The following is a 21557-nucleotide window of genomic DNA, read 5'->3' as shown; positions in this document are numbered from 1 at the left end:
CCTGAACCCTAACTTCCTCCCAGACCCTGCACCCCCAGCCCTGAGCCCCCTCCCACACCCTAACTCCTGGCCAGACCCTGCACCCCAACCCCCAGCCTGTTCCTGTACCCTAACTTCCTCCCAGACCCTGCACCCCCAGCCCTGAGCCCCCCCCCCCCACACCCTAACTCCTGGCCAGACCCTGCACCCCAACCCCCAGCCTGTTCCTGTACCCTAACTTCCTCCCAGACCCTGCACCCCCAGCCCTGAGCCCCCTCCCACACCCTAACTCCTGGTCAGACCCTGCACCCCAATGTTCTTTTACATTTTTTTTTATAAAGTACCCTTATCCAAAGCGCTTTACACTAGTTGGCTAATGGTACAAAGAATATTTGGGAAGATCACTACGTGGGCCGTCGAGACCCTCGGCAATTTTCAAGTGGTCTGTGAAAAATAAGTTAGGCTACAAGAACAATCAAGGTCCCTCACTTTTTTTTCATTTACTTCCTATTACTTATAGGAGGAGGATGAAGAAAAGAATGAAAAAGAGGGTCCGGGGGGGGAGATCAGAGCGAGTGTTCTTTTCCTTGGCTGGGTCCCAAGGAGGGGCCCCAAGAATGAAGCTGAGCACAGGGCCCCGTTAACGCTAAATCCTCCTCTGCACAGCCCGCCGCGGGGGTGAGGGGAAAGCCCTGTTTACATAGCCCCACAGCACGGCTGTGAGAGCTCAGGCGTAGCGGCTCTGTGCTGAGACACAGGGCCACCCTTACCCATACGCAAAGTACGCAGCTGCAAGGGAGGGCAAATTGCCCCAAATTTCCTGGTGCCCTACATTGATGTGCACTGCTCCAGCGGCCAGCCCAATCCCCCGGCCGGCTGAGCCGGTGTGAGGACACAAATCTCAACCCTCCCCTTTTGCAACTAGGTGCAGTTTCTGCCATGCAAAGTGACCATCTTGGCTACTTCTCAGGACTTGCTACTGCCTGGCCAGGGTTGCGAATCAGGAGGGATGGGGTTTTGGTCAAAAACACTCACGATTTGCTTCCTGCTTGCTAATGTGCCAAATTGATTTTACCGCCTGGTCCAGGGGTTGTGAATCAGGAGGGATGGGGTTTTTGTTCGAAAACAGTCTCAATTCCCTCCCTCCTAGCTAATGTGCGCAGTTGATACGTGAAAAGGGAGGTGAGGTTTGGGGGTACCGAGCATGCCCATGAGCACAAGGTGATACCACAGTGCCCCTTTGATTTTATTCACTGGCTTCCTCCTTGCTTATTTCCAATGACTTGGCTGACCATGTACCTGTCACTGGTCCAGGGATGGTTGCAAATCAGGAGGGATGGGGTTTTGTGGTCAAAAACACTCACGATTTGCTTCCCCTTTGCTGCTTTTAGAATTTGCATTATACACATGGACACAAATACCGAGAATATCTTTTTTCAAATGAAAAACATTTATTATTATAATCTGGTATATAAATAAAAAAATTTCTTTTGGTTGCATTATGTTTTGAACAAGAGACATTTAAACATAATGGGTTTTGGGGGTTTTTTTCTTTTTGGTAAAGAAGGGAACTATGCACAATTTTTGCAGTTGTACCCTTTCTTCTCATCAGTCAAGTAGTCTTGATTGGTTCCTTCTGTAATGCAGGGCATGTGTGTCCACCTCTTGCAAGAATCACACTGGGCCTTTGATAAGTAACAATTGAGAAAATGAAATCACAGAAATTATAATGTTACACATACTTTGCAAAAAGAAAAGGAGTACTTGTGGCACCTTTCAAGTGAGCTGTGGCTCACGAAAGCTCATGCTCAAATAAATTGGTTAGTCTCTAAGGTGCCACAAGTACTCCTTTTCTTTTTGCGAATACAGACTAACACGGCTGTTCCTCTGAAACCTGACATACTTTGCATTCACCCATGCTATTCCTTCCACATGTCAGCAGTACCTAACAGATGCCTATCAGCATGATGAAAATGTTTACTGATGTGAAATTTTTACAAGAATCATGATCCTTAGGCAGTTTATGGCATTTATTTCTCATACAGTTCTATGTTTCTTACCATCGTGCAAGCCTCACTTTCCTTTTCACAGTTGACAAGGTTGCAGTATATGCAGTAGTCCTCCACGCTTTCTTGGAAATAAATATAGCCCTATGAAATGATGAATACGTTACGACCAACACTGAAAATGCAAATCTTGATGTATTAATTAATGTCAATATTTTAATCCGTCACTGATTTGAACGTATCTTTTTCTTTTTTGTGAGTCATATTTTCTCAAATTTTTACTTTACTGCACCTGTATATAAGAATACCAATTTCATTCAACTGGTCGATCAATAGCAACCATTCACCCCATTCAGATTTTTGAGTACTTGAAGATATTATTGATTCATAGTCACCATTACAGAACCAGACCTGTGAGATATCCCACTTCAGGGATATTAAGATAACTGTCTGCTACGTGACATAATTCCACTCTTCCTGTTATCTTCACATGTACCTAATGAGTCCACAGTACATGGTAGAAAGTAATTACTTGACTCTTTCATTAGAAGAATTGCTATATGTTTTCTAAATGCCGTATTAGCCTCTTGAGTTGTTTCTACCGTACTGATGTCTTTGTGCTGCAAATAAGTTTCTAACAACACTGATATTTAGAATAAACATCATAATTACCAGAGGTGAAAGTGTACCAGTCCAGCATACCGGTAAGAACCGGCCACAGGTACCGGCCCGTACACGGCTGACGTTACACTTCCTCTCTGGCAGTGCGTTATGCTTTAACATCGCTGTCCCCTTTATCACATTCCCCCCGCGTCAGCGGTCCTGCCATAGGGTCCGGCAACGCTGTTGCATGCTACTGGCAGGGCCACCGACAGTGGGGGAGCAAAAGGGGCCCTGTGTTCTGGCAATTTACAAGAGCCTGGTGCTCCTGGCCACTGCAGCAGCAGCAGCTGTCAGGAAGGGCTGGCTGGTGGAATCTGGCCCCCAGCACCGCACCTTCCGCCGGAGACCGCATCCCTTCTGGGGGCCACAAGCCCACCCCACACACCTTGGCAAGGATGCCAGTGCAGTGCCCACTGGTAATCTCTGGCATTTACTGTCACCCTGGATAATTACACGTACATAACAAATGATAATGGCAATTTGGTGTTCAATACCTTGAAGATGAGTGGTCCGCAGTTGTGGCCATCACTTTGTCTGGGATGCTGAACAATTTTACTATTCCAATCAGATGAGGATTTTCTAGTTAATCGTTTGATGAAGTTTCTGAAATTTTTAGAGAGTACATTAGCGGACTGCATAAATGAGCTTTTCTTTCCTTTTTTTTTTTTTCCCTCCACTTTCTGGACATAGATACAAATCAATTCTAGCTCTTTTTAATGAATGATTGAAATGACTTATTGCTCACATATATACTCACACTTGCTTTCATAGGATTGTCTCACTCTTACACAATGTATCACCCGATTTGCCGTGCCCCGTGTTGATAATAACACATTCTCAGTCATGCAACATGCTACCGTTTCATGTCCGCATCCTGTGAAGTCGTTCGCCCCAGTCAAATCACACAAGTTCACTCAAAGTCCGTTACTAAGCATATTTAGTACAAGTCCATGCTGTTTCAATTTTTAGTTGTAGCTAACAGGAAGATATTACTCTCACTATTGTTACATTCCCTTTAAAAAAATTTCAGTGGAACAGTTCAGGTCTACTGTAAAAGTAAGTATCTAATAAATCACCTTCAATTCCTCAGGCATGTTCTTTCATATCTCATCTCGTCACACAAGGGGTCAATTATTAACAATTCCGTTTTTTTCACCAAGGCTATCTGTAAGTGTCAATATATTCACAAACTATACTGGAAATGCGATTATTTCAAAAATTTTATACTGATTTATCAAAGATCATTATGCAATTAACATATTCTCGTTTGTAATGTCTCAGTAACACACAAGAGAAAAGCATATTGTGAAATCATTGATCAATTCAATACAGAATGCATTCTTCCAAGTTACATTATCAACGAAACTTGAACAGAAGCATTTTATTTTTAACATTCACACTCCACTTTCCTTTGCATGCACTGAACTCACTGAAAACCCGCAACACAGGAAATTATATCATTACAAATTACAAATCTCTTATTTAATACCACATTTATTGCCCATAATCCAGAATTACAATACAAAACATCTTACCGCAAGAACCCAATGACCTAGTGTGTGGTAAGGAAGCAACAATATATCATTTTGAAGTAATTCACTCTGTATTTATTTAAAAAAAAATAGAAAAGCAATTATAGTTTCCAGTGAAGCACACCATGAAATGTACATTATACTGTATTTCCCAATTTCGTTAGCTGTATTACTAGTAGAGTACTCCTCCACATCAAACATCGCAGTGTATTTGCTGTTTCACCCTGTGTTTAACTCACTGAATGAAACTGTGCTTTGCTCATGCTACGTATGAAAGTGTGTTAGCATTTACCTTCCCTTTCATTTGTGGAGCTCTGCCTGAGAGAATGACAGTGGAAACTACTGATGAGATGGCTTGTACCTGTTGACAGTCAACAAAGTTATTAATGCATTAATAATTCTGGCACATCAAGAACAGAATGAATTTAACATAGACAGACATGCAAGGGATCCTTAGTGTTACCAATCAGGTATGTAAGAGAGTCCTGTAGAAACAAAAAGATTTGTAATCAATGTGGTCTGTCTTACTTAATGTAAAAACCGACTAAGCTGTTCGCATATTTGTGTTTAATTAACGGACCCACTGAACTGTACAGCAAAACTGTACAGCCACTAACTGTGGCCCACAGGTAGTCTAGTATTGTATGTCCGATATGCACCTCCAAATACATTTCAGTAAATGTTTGGCAGCAGTAAATACACTGAAATGTTGCAATTTCAGGTTTATGTTGATATTTCAAGGGTATTCGGACTTAAATATGTTGTGCGACATATTCACGTGATTGTTTACTTATTGACTCCATGTACACTTTCGTGTACCATCCCAGTAAGTAGCTGACCTTTCCATCTGCTTTCTCGACCACACAGCTCAAATATGCATCAATAACCTACAACACGTGATGAAAGAAAAGGCACAATTTCAATAATATTTGCTGAATCAATGCCGTCAACAAATACATGATTAGTGGTACTTAAATGTACCTCATCACTTATCCAGCTTCTCAGTTTCAGGCAATGAAATGAAGAGCCATGCAATTTTATGTTTCTCACTTTGGCCTCCAGTCTCTCTGTGTGTTTGCCAGTCATTACAAATTTGACTAGGAAAATTGCTATTCCCAGAAGGCTGTGGTGGGTGCCGGTTAAGGAGCGTCGCCACCGAAATGCTGCCGATAAATGGCAACGCTTCTCGGCGGCATTTTGGCGGGCGGTTCTCTGGCGGCCGCTCTCGGCGGCAGCATTTCGGTGGCACGGTGTCCTGCGGGCGCACTAAAATGTCCCGGTGGGCACCATGGCGCCCGCGGGCACCGCATTGGGGACCCCTGTCCTAGGCTAATCGATGCTTGGCATTGCAATGCTGAACATCGAACACCAACGTCCCTTTGTGGATCTTGGGCTAAGTGACTCACCTGGGGCCAGGCAGGGAGTCTGGCACAGCTTGGAATTGCATCCAGATCTTCTGAGTCCCAGTCGTTCAGGCCAGAGAGCACAAGACAGTCGCTCTTTTCCCGATTCCAGTCCCCTCTGTTGCTCTTTTTTACACTCAGGGACTCTCTCTTCATACATAGCCCCTGACCCCCCCATTTCTGGCACCCCAGCTGGGCATATTCTTCCCTTGCTCTCAACTTTACCACTCCCTTCACTGCACACTTTGTACATCACCTAGCACGGTGGAGGTTGTGACCTGGTTGGCCTCTGGCACTACTGCAATGTGTGTATTATAAGAAACTCAAACAAAAAATATAATGGGATTGGAGGGCCATGTTGTCTGAAGCAGCTTTTGTCGGCCACTCTCAGACCAACCCATCTATCCCACTAGTCTGATCTGATCGGGCAGTTCTTGGTTCTGTTCCTGCTTGTTCTCCACAGAGATGAGAAGGGACGATCTCTCACCCAGTGTTTCGTTTTTTTCCTAGTGGAAAAATCTAAGCCATCTCCTCCATGCCCGCCTGCTGCCTCCTGGTGCCTGGATGGCTGGTTCAGGAGCCAAGGGAAATGTTACTATTTTTCTAAAGCCGAAGGGAACTGGACCTACAGCGAGAACAACTGCTCTTCACACGCTGCCTCCCTGGCCGGGATTGATAATCTGCAGGAGCTGGTGAGAAGCACAGATGCTTTGTGCCAAGCCCAGCGATCATCGGCACCACAGACTGGGTTGGAGTCAGGCTGGGCTCAGCCCCTGTAGTCCAAAGTGGATCCCGGATGCATCTCTGGCTGGGCGGCCAGAGTCAGTGCGGTTCTGGCAGCTGAATCCTGGCTGGACTTAGGGCTCCAGCCTCCCTGACGCTGCATCTGCTCAGCGCCCCGGTGACTCAGTCAGATCCAGGCCAGTGGGCTGCCCTGGGATTTGGAGGGCATGAGAACCTGCCTCCCCAGCTCAGCCCAGCCCAGCCCCAGGGTTTCCTCAAGAGTGGGGCAGGGAGAATCCAGCAGAAGGTAAAGCCGGCTCTATGCCCCCTCCCCTCAACTTCCCTGCCCTAGTGGCAGGAATCTGACTGCCCCACCCCTGCAGCTCCCTCTCCCTCCTGGCCTTGCTGTGCTCTGAGAAGAGCTCAATTCCCGCTTCATCCAGTAGATGCCAGAGCTCCAAAAAAGAAGACTGGGGCGGGTGAAGGGTTAATACGTACTGGTTCCTTCACCCAATAACAAAGGCCGAAGTCTCTAGAAATCCCCTGTTGCTCTGTGGGGTGTTGGAGCAGCACAGAGTCAGGGTTTAACACAGCTGTTTGCTTATATTGCATTTGTAAGAGTTCCCTGCTGCCCTAAAATGGCAAACTAGACCGCTGGATCAGCCTCTGGAAGGACACAGGCCAATATCCCCCTCCCCCTGTTACGCCTCCTGCCCCGCCAGAACCCACAGATCTCACCCAGACATGGAGATCTCAGGGTCTGGGATTTCTTACACCATTTTCAAAGGCCAGTCAGACTCCATTTCATTATTTGTTTTATTTCTGCCCCTCCCCACACTCTCAGGGGAAGTACTGAAACAAGAAACAAAAAAAATCAACTCCACACAGCAACACACACCCTGACAACCCGTCTGGAGGCAAGTGAGTCAGATCCTCAGCTCACCACAACAAGTCACATCTGTTGCCGTAACATTCTGATCTGTTCATGCAGTTTCTGACTCCCAGCTGATCTTGGGAATATCACTCTCAATTGGCAGGAGTTTACGACTGTTACCCTGTGGGTGACCTCACTCTTTTCTGGGGCCTTTTGCTCGTTGATCCTTTCTCAGGGTCACACTCCTCTCTCTGCTGAGCAGCTTTCATCTCTCAGGTAAGACGTGACTCTTGTATTGTGCAGAGGGATTGAGTTAGTCCCATAGTCAGAGGATATTGCAGAGATGGGTAGCAAGATAAAACCTTAAGATAGATAGTATGGTGGGGCACTGTGAGAAAGAAAGAAATGGGCGTGTGACTCTACATTACATATATATATATATCTCCATTCTGTATCAGGGAAGTATGTTAGGCCTTAGTTCTGAAATGTAACATGTCGGATTTCCCACATAGAGCAGGGGAGAGAGCACTGAAGGGGTGGGTGTGTGTAAAATTTAGATTGTAAGATTTTGGAGACTTTAATTTTTCTATAAAGTCCCATGCCCCTCTAGCTAAGCAACCAGACTAATTGATACAATCTCTCTTCAAGGCAAGGTTGCCTAGCTTCAGTGGTTCTCAGCCAGAGGTATGTGTACCCTGGGGGTACACAGAGGTCTTCCAGGGGGTGCATCAACTCATCTAGAGATATTTGCCTAGTTTTACAGCAGGCTACATAAAAAGTACCAGCAAAGACAGGACAAACTAAAATTTCTTACAGACAATGACTTGCTTATACTGCTCTATATTACACTGAAATGTAAGTACAATATTGATATTCCAATAGATTTATTTTATAATTATTTGGTAAAAATGAGAGAGGCAGCCATTTTCAAGTACTAATGTCCCTGACACTTTTGTATTTTTAAGTCTGATTTTGTAAGCAAGTCATTTTTTAAGTGAGGTGAAACTTGGGGGTATACAAGACATTGGATATTAGGAAACACTATTTAACTCGGAGGGTGGTGAAGCACTGGAATGGGTTACCTAGAAAGGTGGTGGAATCTCCATCCTTAGAGGTTTTTTAGGCACGGCTTGACAAAGCCCTGACTGGGATGATTTAGTTGGGGTTGGTCCTGCTTTGAGCAGGGGGTTGGACTAGATGCCCTCCTGAGGTCTCTTCCAACCCTATGATTCTGTGATTCTAAGACAAATCTGACTCCTGAAAAGGGGTACAGTCATCTGGAAAGGTTGAGAGCCACTGGCCTACATCATGTTGTTGTTATTGGGAGAGGGTGGTGAAAGAAAATAAAAGTAAGAGAGAAACGTGACAGGTTATCCTGATGTCCCTGTCAAGTGGACACATGATATTGCATCAACTTGGAGGAAGGGAAGAGAATGCTGCCAAGAGGTGAGAAGTGTCCAGAAGGAATCTGTACCCTCAAGCCAGCCAAGTAGTAAACTGCGTGTATGTGTGTGTGTTCATTCCATATTTTTTACCTTCTATGACTGCTCCTCTCGTCCCCTCAATTTTTCATTTCCCCTCCCCATGATAAACCTTTCTTTCCCCTCCCTCCCTCTGAGTCTCCCCCTTCTCCTCCTCTGACCCTTTCTATGCCTTTCTGAGCCTTTCTATCCCCAATGTACTTTTCTCAGCCTGGCCCCAATTTCATCATGTGCTTCTCCATCACCCTGACTCCCGTCACCCACCAGAGGCAGGGAGGAGGAGTAAGAACGCACCTTGTGGCTCAGCGTGGCTGAGAGCAGGGATTGAAATGTGCCATCCTTGGAGGACAGGCGGCTGTGGGGAGTGGTTCAGGGGTGAGGAAAGGGCACATTCGCTCTGCTTTTAGCAGAGAGGAAACTGATGCTTCCTCCATACTTTAACTCCTGGTTGACCATTCTCTGCTTCCTCCCTGTGTCTCCTCCCACTCCGCCCTCCATCATCCTCTTCCATTCACTCCTTCCCAAGTCCCTCAGCAAAGCCCCATGAGATATCCTGGGGCTAGGAGCACCTGCCAGGCTCTCAGCCTTTGTCTACAGAGTCCCATCTCACCTGTTTCACTCTCTCCCTTCACTCCCAGCGTGTTCTCTCCACTTTCACTTGCACCGGGTAGAGACTGAGTCAACAGTGGTGCAGTGAGGAATTTGGGCACCGTGCCAGCTCTTTCTTCCTTCCCATGAGCTCTTAGTTCCGTCCCACCATGACTTCCAGTCTGATTGAGTTGCTCTGGGCTGCCTGCCAAGTCAGCTTCCTGGTAGGGCGAGGAGCACGTTCAGTTCTGCCATGGAAAACAGCCAGCCTCTGAAATCTACTGGTCAGAACCCCCAACACCAAGGCAATTGCCTTTAACTCACCCATGGAAATGGAGCTTGGGCTGTAGCATCCCTGACATCACAACTACCTCCCGCCTACATGGCTCTGGAGCTGACGCTCCCCATTGTATTAGAATGTGGGAGGCACCTGCGCTGCTAGATCTGGCTGATATTTTTCATCCTAAGCTTTTTGCAGGTTTGGCAACCCCAAAAGGTTTTATGAATTTGTGTCGATGTTGACAAATTGTTTTGGGTAATAACAATAATCATAAATTATTATTATTATTATTAATATTAAGAGCGATATAATTAATGGGGAACATGTATATTTCTTTTATTCTCCTCTCACCCCCCCCAAAAACATTGAACCGCTTTTGCTCAAAATCTGGAAAAATGTCCCCTGAGCCAGACCTGACATGGAAAATTTGAGACGGACAGGTGAAAGTCTCAGAAAGTGATCGAACAGGGGATTGTGATGGAAACACTTAGGCAGCCTTAATGACTGCTATGGCCAGTGCTGTGCGGGTGCGAACCGATGGGAGATCCTGACTATGGGAGAAAGCTCAGGGCCAGCATTGCTTATAGCTGTCTCTTATGATGTGAAGTGAGCTGTAGTTCATGAAAGCTCATGCTCAAATAAATTGGTTAGTCTCTAAGGTGCCACAAGTACTCCTGTTCTTCTTATGACGTGGGTATACAGTACTTAGGTTGTTGGGGCCCTGATCTCAGTCGAGGCCTCTAGGTGGTACTATAAGACACTTGATAACAGAAACTAGCTCCACCACCTTTGAATAACACACAGTTCATTAAAAGAACAGGAGGACTTGTGGCACCTTAGAGACGAACCAATTTATTTGAGCATAAGCTTTCGTGAGCTACAGCTCACTTCATCGGATGCATAAAAGTGGAAAATGCAGTGAGGATGTTTTTATACACACAGACCATGAAAAAATGGGTGTTTATCACTTCAAAAGGTTTTCTGCCCCCACCCCAATCTCCTGCTGGTAATAGCTTATCTAAAGTGATCACTCTCCTTACAATGTGTATGATAATCAAGGTGGGCCATTTCCAGCACAAATCCAGGGTTTAACAAGAACGTCTGAGGAACAGTGGGGGTGGGGAGGGTAGGAAAAAACAAGGGGAAACAGGTTACCTTGCATAATGACTTAGCCATTCCCAGTCTCTATTCAAGCCTAAGTTAATTGTATCTAATTTGCAAATGAATTCCAATTCAGCAGTCTCTCGTTGGACTCTGGTTTTGAAGTTTTTCTGTTGTAATATCGCAACTTTCATGTCTGTAATCGCGTGACAAGAGAGATTGAAGTGTTCTCCAACTGGTTTATGAATGTTATAATTCTTGACATCTGATTTGTTTCCAATTATTCTTTTACGTAGAGACTGTCCAGTTTGACCAATGTTCATGGTAGAGGGTCATTGCTGGCACATGATGGCATATATCACATTGGTAGACGTGCAGGTGAACGAGCCTCTGATAGTGTGGCTGATGTTATTAGGCCCTGTGATGGTGTCCCCCGAATAGATATGTGGGCACAGTTGGCAACGGGCTTTGTTGCAAGGACAGGTTCCTGGGTTACTGGTTCTGTTGTGTGGTGTGTGGTTGCTGGTGAGTATTTGCTTCAGGTTGGGGGGCTGTCTGTAGGCAAGGACTGGCCTGTCTCCCAAGATTTGTGAGAGTGATGGGTCGTCCTTCAGGATAGGTTGTAGATCCTTGATAATGCGTTGGAGAGGTTTTAGTTGGGGGCTGAAGGTGACGGCTAGTGGCGTTCTGTTATTTTCTTTGTTAGGCCTGTCCTGTAGTAGGTGACTTCTGGGTACTCTTCTGGCTCTATCAATCTGTTTCTTCACTTCAGCAGGTGGGTACTGTAGTTGTAAGAATGCTTGATAGAGATCTTGTAGGTGTTTGTCTCTGTCAGAGGGGTTGGAGCAAATGCGGTTGTATCGTAGAGCTTGGCTGTAGACAATGGACCGCGTGGTGTGGTCAGGGTGAAAGCTGGAGGCATGTAGGTAGGAATAGCGGTCAGTAGGTTTCCGGTATAGGGTGGTGTTTATGTGACCATCGCTTATTAGCACTGTAGTGTCCAGGAAGTGGATCTCTTGTGTGGACTGGTCCAAGATGAGGTTGATGGTGGAATTCCTCAAGGGCTTCTTTTCCATGGGTCCAGATGATGAAGATGTCATCAATATAGCGCAAGTAGAGTAGGGGTATGAGGGGACGAGAGCTGAGGAAGCGCTGTTCTAAGTCAGCCATAAAAATGTTGGCATACTGTGGGGCCATGAGGGTACCCATAGCAGTGCCGCTGATCTGAAGGTATACATTGTCTCCAAATGTGAAATAGTTATCGGTAAGGACAAAGTCACAAAGTTCAGCCACCAGGTTTGCTGTGACATTATCGGGGATAGTGTTCCTGACGGCTTGTTGTCCATCTTTGTGTGGAATGTTGGTGTAGAGGGCTTCTACATCCATAGTGGCCAGGATGGTATTTTCAGGAAGATCACCGATGGATTGTAGTTTCCTTAGGAAGTCAGTGGTGTCTCGATACTGATTGCAGCCAGAAGGCACGGGAAAGCAATGTGCCCCACTTGCTACATGGATCAAACAGAGAATGGAGAAGACACAGCCAAAGCTCTTACTAACCCTGCAGGCTCACAGACAAAAACCAGACCAGGTAAGCGAAGCTTCGCAAGTGGAAGAATGATAAAGAATTATGGAAAGTATTGCTGTGTTTACAGTGCGCCTTTAATCAAAAGGTTTTCTCGTCCAGTGCTCAAGGCCTGAAAAAAGAAATGCTGGGGTCACATTCTGGCACTTTTTGGGGGAGCCAGAATGATGTTCACAACATTCCAGTACTTCTGATAATTGGACTTTGAACCGACGTACCAGAACACTGATCTCCTCCCAACAAAAGTCCCAGAACAGTGTGCCGGAGTGTTCTGGCAGGACTCAGACCGTGTTCTTGTCTGATCCTATTTAGTAAGCGTGGGAGGACAAGAAATAGCTGCACAGATGCTCAGTAGTGTTTCCTTCACACTTCTTAGAAAACAATGCACATCTCCAAACTAATTGTTCTATAATATAACATTATAGCCCAGTCCCTATGTACTCTGTGGCGACCTGGGTTTAAATTCTGCTTCACTATTCCTGGTTTCTGTTGCATCCGGTGGAAATTCTCCGGTGGTGTCAGATAAATTAAAAATGTGAGCTGTTGTGGAATTAAATATGAAAAAGATAACGCAATGAGTGCAGCATCCTCTGTGCTATTTAATATGAAAAGCCCTGGTCAATTTTTTTTTAAATAAAAAGTTGCTTTTTAAAAAATAAAACTTTTATTGATGCTTTTAGCAAACATTTTAATTTAATGGTTTTCATCTTGGGGAGTCTCCTTTTTTTCAATTGAAATTTTTGAAAAAAAAATTGCAAAATTAAAAAAAATGGAAAGGGGATTTCAACCGCAGCAAAATGAAAACAATTTCACAGTTTTTCTGCAATTGTTCATTTTTCAACCAGCTCTTATTATATTAAATTCAGCTTATTTCACTCACTTCCTATATTTTCCACATGTGTCACGTTGTTATCTCTAGGTTTCAGAGTTAATACTTCATAGTGATGAATCGGGTATTGTCCTATCTCAGAGCTGTTGGTTCAGGCTCTCTGCAGACTCAGGCAGATACTGCTGCATTGGTTGCACTCATGTCCCCTTTTCAAGCTGTTATTTGAAGCCACAAGGACTAGAAATATGTATTTTTAAACTAAAGGTCAGATTCTGGAGCACAGTTATTCAGCAAGGTATGAATCCTGCAGCCATAGAATTGTAGAATAAACAGGGCTCTGGCTATAATGCACAATATTACATTTCCCAGGATTTACTGGCAAATACAGTTCATAACAGTGTTTGCAAAACAATACTTGGCCACTGGGGACTTGGCTGCAGGACATTGTTGATAAATATGTTTCCTCTATCTCTCCTAAAGCAGCCTCAGGAACAATAATGTATTTTTTCTTTTTCAGATAAATCTAACTTCTGGCTTTGCCGTATCCTCTGGAAATATTATAGGCTAGTCACGGTCCTGTTTATACTTTTTCTCATTATTGCTATTATTGTTTTGGCAGGTGAGTTGACAGCAATTCCTAATTGAGTTTTTGGTGTTTGTTTACCCTTCACAGTCAGAATCATGGAAGATGCACAATCCAGCCTCCCCAACCTTAGTAGTGCTGAACCAGCAATGCGATAGGAAAGCAAAGAGCCTGAAGTCTGACATTTCTGCTTTGCTTCATCCCTCTTGCTGAATTGTGAACTGGTTGTTTCACCCCCGTTTCTTACAACCTTCTAGTTGAGAATCTCTAGGGCCTCTGTGCCTTGGAGAAGGGACTTGAGATTTGACAGGGGCGTTGGCTTTGGGTATGTCTACATGGCGCAGATAACCCAGATGATGGACACCCAAGTCTGAGCACCCAGGCTAGCCTCGCCCAGGTGCAAGCATTCCCACAGCAAAGCCCTACCCGAGTTACTGTGTCCTCACTAGTTATGTGCTTCCCATGTCTCTCTAGGACTTCTGATGGTGTATCCCATGATTCTTTGTGGCAAGATGCTTTGGGATTCCTTCCCAGTCACTTGTGGGAGAACTTGTCTGTCCTTCAGGGGGCGCTGTGGGGAAAGACATTGGACGACTATGAGCACTTGAATGATTTTCATAAATTCATTCACTTGAGCAATTTAGCCTGCATCTTCCGTACTAAGTTGGTGGGTTCCGGCCTGAGTTAAACCAGAGTCTGGATTCTAATCCATCCCCCAGCCACTGTGGACTTAAATCACCTCCAAACACGTTATTGTTTTTTCCTTTGTGGATGGGGGGCTAAAACCTGGGGAAGAGCCTGAGTTAAGTTCGGTGACCCTTTGTGTCAAGGTCCTGCCCTGGCAGTTCCCATGAAAAACCACCCAAATTTAGACAAGTCATAAGCCTTTTAAAAATTTCCATTCATAGATGCTCAGTAGAGATTTGTTAGAGGCTTGGACTTTGAGTAGCCTCCTGGACTAACTTTTGCGTGTTTGACTTTACAAACTTAACACTTTTTTTCATGTAGTGTTTTGTCTATATTAGACTGTAGGTTCCTCTGGGAAATAACTGAATCTTAATTCCGACCTGTAACATTCCACGCACACCGCTGTCACTAACTAATCATAAATGGGGCACAATGACAGAGATTTTCCTAGAACATGTAAAATTGATAGAGATTTAAGGGCATTTTTCATTCCTGAAAGGTCACGTTTGCAGATAGGAAAGCCAGACCCCTGGGTGCAAAAATGCATGCCCCTGTCTGCACGTGCATGTATCATAACTGCACATATAAATAGGTTCTCAGCACCTGAGATCATCATTTTGATGCCTACCTAGTGTTTAGCCGGGAAAATATCTCATGTGATTTCAGACCAACCCATAGCAGCCTCTGCTAGCCAAATGGCACCCCCCCCCGCCTCAGTTTCCCTCACCAAGATGGGCATCCTTAGTTTTCCAGACATATCTGCCTGAGTCTGCAGAGAGCCTGGACCAACAGCTCTAAGAGAGGGCAACTACCTGCTGGAAATGAGGCTGGTCCCTCCGGCTAAGTCACAAACAAATGTAACACCCTTCCAGGGTAACAAAAGTCCAACTAAAAGTCCCACCCTCCAGGGTGAGTTCCCAGTTCCTTCTGGGTTAACTTTCTGTGTCTCTGGGATGGAGAATTCCCCCACCCCCACCCCCGCAGGCTGGAGTAACAGTCTCCTGCAGACCCTGGCTCAGACCCTTCCATAGAATCTTACCCACTCTCTGTGGTTCCACTCCAGATTGATTTCTTTCAGCCCCCTTAGTCCCACCCCCTCAGGCTGGGAAGCCCTAAATTATTTATGGCACAGATCAGGCAGTTCCTGTCTCTCCTTAAAAGCCTAGTCCCCCATGACAATGTTATTCCACAGTATTTGCATACCCATTTCATAAAACCCCACAGTCAGCCTGACGCTCTTGTGTCTGGTTTCCAGCTTGCATGTGCATTGCACGTTAAGCCACTCACCTCCATTGCTTGCTAATGTGCTATGATGGAATTTATACTGGGGATTTGGGGCCTTGCGTTCCTCCCATTAAGATCAACGGCAAAGCTCCCGTAGTCTTTCATGATGCAGCGTCAAAGCTTTGTGGGACTGTTCAGCCTAGAAAAGAGACAATTAAGGGGGGATATGATAGAGATCTATAAAATCATGACCGTGTGAAGAAAGAATAAGGAAGAGTTACTTACCCTTTCTCATAACACACGAACTAAGGGTCACCCAATAAAATTAATAGGCAGCAGGTTTAAAACAAACAAAAGGAAATATTTCTTCACACAACACACAGTCAACCTGTGGAACTCATTGCCAGAGGATGTTGTGAAGACCAAAAGTATAACTGGGTTCAAAAAAGAACTAGATAAGTTCATGGAGGATTATTAGCCAGGATGGGCAGGGATGCATCCTTATGCTCTGGGTGGCCCTAAATCTCCGACTTCTGAAAGCTGGGGGTTGGATGACAGGGGATGGATCACTTGATAATTGCACTGTTCTGTTCATTCCCGCTGAAACATCCGACAGGATATTGGGCTAGATGGTCTGACCCAGCATGGTCATTCTTATATCCTTGTCCATGAGGATAAAATTCACCCAAGTATAGACCCAGCACACAAACTTTGTGCCACTTGCATCCTATTTGGAGAATTTAAGTGGGTGTGGGGTATAATCCATGTCCACAGGTTCTCAGTCCAGGGTGGAATATCACTCTTTGCCTCTGAATTCTGTACAGAGAGGGGATGGGAAAGATCCTCACTGTTGTGTTAATTTCCTTTTCAGTGGTTAGAAGTAGGCCCTGCCCAAATCATGCCGCTACCACATGTCCAGTCAATTGGATCGGGTTTCAAGGGAGAACATACCAATGGAAATGCTACTATTTCTCAAAAATCGATGGGGATTGGAATTCCAGCCAGAACAACTGCTCTTCGCTCAGTGCCTCCCTGGCTACAGTTGACACCCTGGAGGAAAAGGTGAGAAACTCTGTGATCCCGATAGTCTGGGTTTGGCAATCGCTAGGTAATGATTGAGGAGGTGCTGCTCATAACTCTATAGTTAAACCTGAGGAATATTTTATGCTAGGGCTCAGCAACTCTAGAACAAGGAGATGCCTCAGTACCAGGTCTCATGATGAGAAGCCAAATTAAGGCCCTGATCCGACAGTGAGCTCCAGGCAGATAGATTCCTGTACTCACAGAGGCAGGGGGCTGCTCAAGATGAGTCTATTCTAGTCCAATCTAGATAGGTTCTTATGCCACACTCATCTCTGTAGTATATGAGCAGAATCATGGGCTTAATAATATTCTGGGAGTCAAATTCCTACACCGTCTCAATATTCCTAAGCAAAACACTTTAAAGTTTCTGAAGGAATTCATCTAATAATTAGACAAGCTACATAACTGCAGTACATCACCATTTAAAAAAAAAATAACTAGCACAGAAACAACTGGAAAGTGAAATAAAACTATTTTAAAACTGGCAATATTTGCCCCCTGTTGGCTGGCATTGACGCGCCCAAGAAAGGGTTATGGTCGAACCTCAAAGAGTTATAAACACCTCAGGACTGAAGGTTGTTTGTAACTTTGAAATGTTCATAACTCTGAACAAAACGTTACGGTGGTTCTTTCAAAAGTTTGCAACTGAACATCAGCTTAATACAGTTTTGGAACTTTACTATGCAAAAGAAAAATGCTGCTTTTTACCATCTGCTTTTAAATATAACAAGCTCAGAAACAGTTTCCTTACCTTGTCAAATCTTTTTTTTTTTAACTTTCCCTTTATATTTTTAGTAGTTTATGTTTAACACAGCACTGTTCTGTATTTGCTTTGTATTTTTGGTCTCTGCTGCTGCCTGACTGTGTACTTCTGGTTCCAAATGAGGTGTGTGGTTGACCAGTAAGTTCATAACTCTGGTGTTTGTAACTCTGAGATTCTACTGTATATAGATTATGCTGACTCTCTGAGGCAGGTGGATCATCAACTCATCCCACAAATAAGTGAAGTGAGAGTGGTTTTCTTAAGAGAGGATCTAGGTTGAGGGCTGAGTATCCAGAAGGAGGAATTCTAGGAGCAGTCACTCCTGGGCGGGGAGGAAGATTAGAGCTGATCTTACCTTGTTGTTGATTTCTGTACTGGTCAAGCAAAACTAAGCTTTGTTCTACTCTTGGTGGACTTGGAGAACAACTGATCGCTGTCCTCTTGATGACAACCTTTTACATATTTGAAAACTGCTGTCATGTCCCCACCTCAGCTTTCTCTTCTCAAGACATTCCCAATTCTTTGAACCTTTCCTCATACGTCATGTTTTCTAACCCTCTGATTATTTCTACTGCTCTTCGCTAGACTCTCCCCAATTTGTCCACATCTTTCCTAAAGCGCGGTGCCCAGAACTGGACACAGTAGCCCAGCTGGGGCCTCACCAGTGCTGAGTAGAGCAGGACAGTGACCTCCTGTTTCTTACACACAACACTCCTGTTCATACACCCCAGAATGATATTAGACTTTTTTGCCCATAGCATCACACTGTTGACTCTTTTAAATTTCAGAGTAGTAGCCGTGTTAGTCTCCAAGGTGCCAGAAGTACTCCTCGTTCATTTAAATTTGTTATCCCTCTTTAATCCCTTGTGGGATCCGGCCTAAATGTCTATTTTTCAATGAATACATCTGGGGATAATTGGCATGTTAAAATTGTTCACAAGGTCATAAGTTCCAAGTATAAAAAAAACTGTTGGATTTTTTTTTTCATTATTTGATATGTGCTATTGTAGGGGTTCTCAACCTTTTCCTTTCTGAGGCTCCCCCAACATGCTCTAAAAACTCCACACGGTCCAGCTGTGTCACAACAGCTGTTTTTCTGCATATAAAAGCCAGGGCTGGTGTTAGGAGGCATTGCAAGGCTAAGTTGCTCAGGCTCCAGCGGCGGATGGTGGGGCTCAGGGTCCCGGGCTGCAGTCCCATGTGGTGGGGCTTTGGCTTTCTGCCCTGGGCCCTAGCGAATCTAATGCCGGCCATGCATGGAGGGCCCCATGAAACCTGCTTTCAGCCCCTCAGGGGGCCGTGGGCCCCTGGTTGAGCACCACTGTGTTATTGCATAGTCTGGTGGTCTCGTAAACTAGTTACATGTGTGGAATGTGATGCAGACACTTGTGTCTTTATTGTATCTCCTCTCTTAGCTTCTCAGTAATATGTACGGCACAATTTTCATTTTCACTTTTATTTGTTATAAGGATTTTATGCTGCGCTATAAGGGACGCTTAGAAACCTGGATTGGCCTTACCAGGGAAGAAGACAAGCCCTGGAAATGGGTAAATGGCACTCCGTTCAACGACCTGTAAGTCCCTTTCTTTGCATCCCCTTTCTATCATTTTGGTCTAAGGCGACTAACGTGCAGGGAGATAGTCTCAGCTGGTGTGCACTGGGGTAGCTCCATTGACTTCTTCAACTTAGACGGAGCTATACGACTTACGCGGGCCAGGAATCTGTCCCACTGACTCCAGCGGTGTTGTTTGATTTGTTTTTTAAATCCCATGGCCTTTGTGTTGCAGGTTTCCCATAAGGGGAGGAGGTGAATGCGCATATCTGAACGACGAACAAGGTATCAGCAGCTCAAGATGCAGCACCGGGAGGCGCTGGGTCTGCAGCAGGCCAACCTGATGCACAAAACCAAGGCAAAAGGCAGTGAAAGGCCTTCTGAATGAGGGAGATTGATGAAAACCACTGTTGATAGGTCTTACTCTCACATTATTTGTCACTTTGCTTTCTAAATTGGAGATGTCAACCACTGTCGACCCACTTGAGTTTCGATGGAAAATTGGGTTCGGAAATTTTTGATATTTTGTTAAAAAACAAACCCCTGAAAATCAAAATGTTTTGATTTGAGAATGCCACCATGGTGTATCATGGGAGTTGTAGTTTTGTTTCCTCATGCCCCCAATCTCTTCTGTGGACCAAGCTCCCAACCTGGACTACATCTCCTATGATGCACCATGGACAGGGGCTCCCATGATACAGCACATCCCCTCTCCAAGAGGGGAGATGTGATGCATTATGGGAGATGTAGTTCTCATAGATTTATAGGTTCTGAGGCCAAAAGGGACCACTGTGAACATCTTGTCTGACCTCCCGGGTAACACAGCCAGAGAACTGCCCCAAAATCATTCCTAGAGTAGATCTTTTAGAAATACATCCAATTTTGATTTAAAAATTGTCAGTCATGGAGAACCTATCACAACCCTTGGAAATTATTCCAGTGGTTCATTAACGTCACCATTACAAATTACACCTTATTTCCAGTCTGAATTTGTCTAGCTTCAACTTCCAGCCATTGGATCATATTCTACCTCTCTCTGCTAGATTGAAGACCAATTATTAAATATTTGTTCCCTATGTAAATACTTATAGCCTGTAATCAAGTCACCCCTTCATCTTTTCTTTGTTTAGCTAAATCAGCATTTCTAAATCAAAATATTTCAGTTTGGATATAAAATTTGAAGTTTTCTACACAAAACGTCTGCCCTATATTCTGACCAGCTCAGGTCTCAAATAATGTTCCAGAGTGTCCAAATTAGGTCCTTCAAGTAACGTAAAAGTTAATTTTCTGGATATTAATATATTTTTACATATGACCAACTACAAAAACCATCAAAGAAAACACTATGTTCTTCCCTTCCTCTGGAAACAATACCTCTCCTACCCGGGTTCTCAACCTGAATGTTGCAAACTGGCTGTTACAAAAGGGCTGTAACCACACCACCTTTCCGATAGTGTTAAATGAGAAGTCACTCCTGATGTGGAAAAGGTTGAGAACCCTTGATCAAGCAATTGCACAAACAATTCCCCAACAGGCATTCTTATCTTAGTCAATAAAGAAAATGGGAGAGACACTTTGTGTATTGGATCTTATTCACTAAGATGTGAGCGGTAGCTGTGATTAGGTGACAAATATAGCCATAAGCCACCGAAGGATATGCACTGGTAGGCTCCTGGACTGTCCTTTCATGGGCCTTGTTCTCCATTATTGTTATCATGAGTCATTGTGTATTATGGCTGTGCATAAAGGCCTCAGCTGAGATCCAGGCCCCATTGTGCCGGGCGCCGCCCAGACACACAGGGAGAGACAGTCCTGCCCCAGCTGAGATCAGAGCCCCGTTTTGCCAGGGGCTGCCGAGACACACAGCGAGAGACAGTCCTGCCCCAGCTGAGATCAGGGCCCCGTTGTGCTGGGCTCTACACAGACACACAGGGAGACACAGTCCCTGCTCCAACTGAGATCAGAGCCTTGTTGTGACTGTGAGTCACTGGTACATGAGCATGCAAGATGAAAGTCTTCATAGAAAGAGGACACAGCAAACTCAGGTAACTGTGATGGTTAGGAGTGGAGAGGAAGGATATTGGTTAAATCCCTCTCCCAGGGGCAGGTGAACCTTTCTAAGGTTCCTTTTGGCTGCAGAACAGCTGCACGAAAGATGGTTAATGGCCCAGATGCTTTTCAAGCCCGCGTGATCCTAGGTGAATGGGGAGAGACAGGTGCCTCCAAATGGGAAACCACAACAGCCAGCTGGATAAGGGTCTCCTTGCCTGAGCTAGCCAATGGGAGATGCCAGTGAGAGGGGGCATGTTGTCACTGGTGCTGAGCCCACACTCAGAAGGGGCCCTGGTACTTGGACCGTGGCCCTCGCCCCCTGTCTCCGCCTGTGCTCCTCCCCGAGGCTCCACCCCCGCGTGACCTCTTCCCCCAAGGCCCCGCCCACTGCCCACTCCTCTCTGTCCCATTTCCCCCATGTGAGTCATGGGCGGGGGTTGGGGGAAAGAGGCCCAGTGGGGGGCAGGGCCTTGGGGGCGCAGTGTGGGTGGGACAGGGGCGGGGCCACGGTCCTAAGGTTGTGTCTTAAGCCCCATCTCTCTCATAGAGTTAGGGGCTTAAATCCAGGCTAC

The 21557-nt window shown here is 45.2% G+C and overlaps 1 protein-coding gene and 2 long non-coding RNA genes across 5 annotated transcripts; 1 reads left to right on the top strand and 2 right to left on the bottom strand.

Moving 5' to 3' along the window:
- Window positions 1-1459: 1459 nt before the first annotated feature.
- On the bottom strand, window positions 1460-6673 carry LOC142069140 (uncharacterized). Of its 2 annotated transcripts, XR_012664980.1 has the most exons (5): window positions 4473-6673; window positions 3725-3813; window positions 3143-3251; window positions 2040-2129; window positions 1460-1664 (listed from the first exon to the last, which is right to left on the bottom strand). It is a non-coding gene; the product is annotated as an uncharacterized LOC142069140 (long non-coding RNA). The 2 variants fall into 2 exon arrangements; XR_012664979.1 differs by having other exon boundaries at window positions 3725-6673.
- A 222-nt stretch (window positions 6674-6895) lies between these two features.
- Window positions 6896-20506, top strand: LOC142069139 (C-type lectin domain family 2 member B-like). 2 transcript variants are annotated; one of them, XM_075119551.1, is made up of 6 exons: window positions 6896-7456; window positions 12102-12218; window positions 13559-13660; window positions 16407-16597; window positions 18851-18954; window positions 19169-20506. In XM_075119551.1, the coding sequence occupies exons 2-6, from the start codon at window positions 12122-12124 to the stop codon at window positions 19275-19277; spliced, it is 603 nt and encodes a 200-aa protein (XP_074975652.1). In that variant the 5' UTR covers window positions 6896-7456; window positions 12102-12121; the 3' UTR covers window positions 19278-20506. The 2 variants fall into 2 exon arrangements, with proteins under 2 accessions (XP_074975652.1, XP_074975651.1); XM_075119550.1 differs by having other exon boundaries at window positions 6899-7456; window positions 12040-12218.
- Window positions 7105-9489, bottom strand: LOC142069141 (uncharacterized). The gene is made up of 2 exons (XR_012664981.1): window positions 9272-9489; window positions 7105-7568 (listed from the first exon to the last, which is right to left on the bottom strand). It is a non-coding gene; the product is annotated as an uncharacterized LOC142069141 (long non-coding RNA).
- Window positions 20507-21557: the final 1051 nt, after the last annotated feature.

This window comes from Caretta caretta, chromosome 14 (genome assembly GCF_965140235.1).
Source record: "Caretta caretta isolate rCarCar2 chromosome 14, rCarCar1.hap1, whole genome shotgun sequence".
NCBI lineage: Eukaryota > Metazoa > Chordata > Testudines > Cheloniidae > Caretta > Caretta caretta.
The sequence above is the reverse complement of the archived record's forward strand: the minus strand, read 5'-3'. Positions and strand labels throughout refer to the sequence as shown.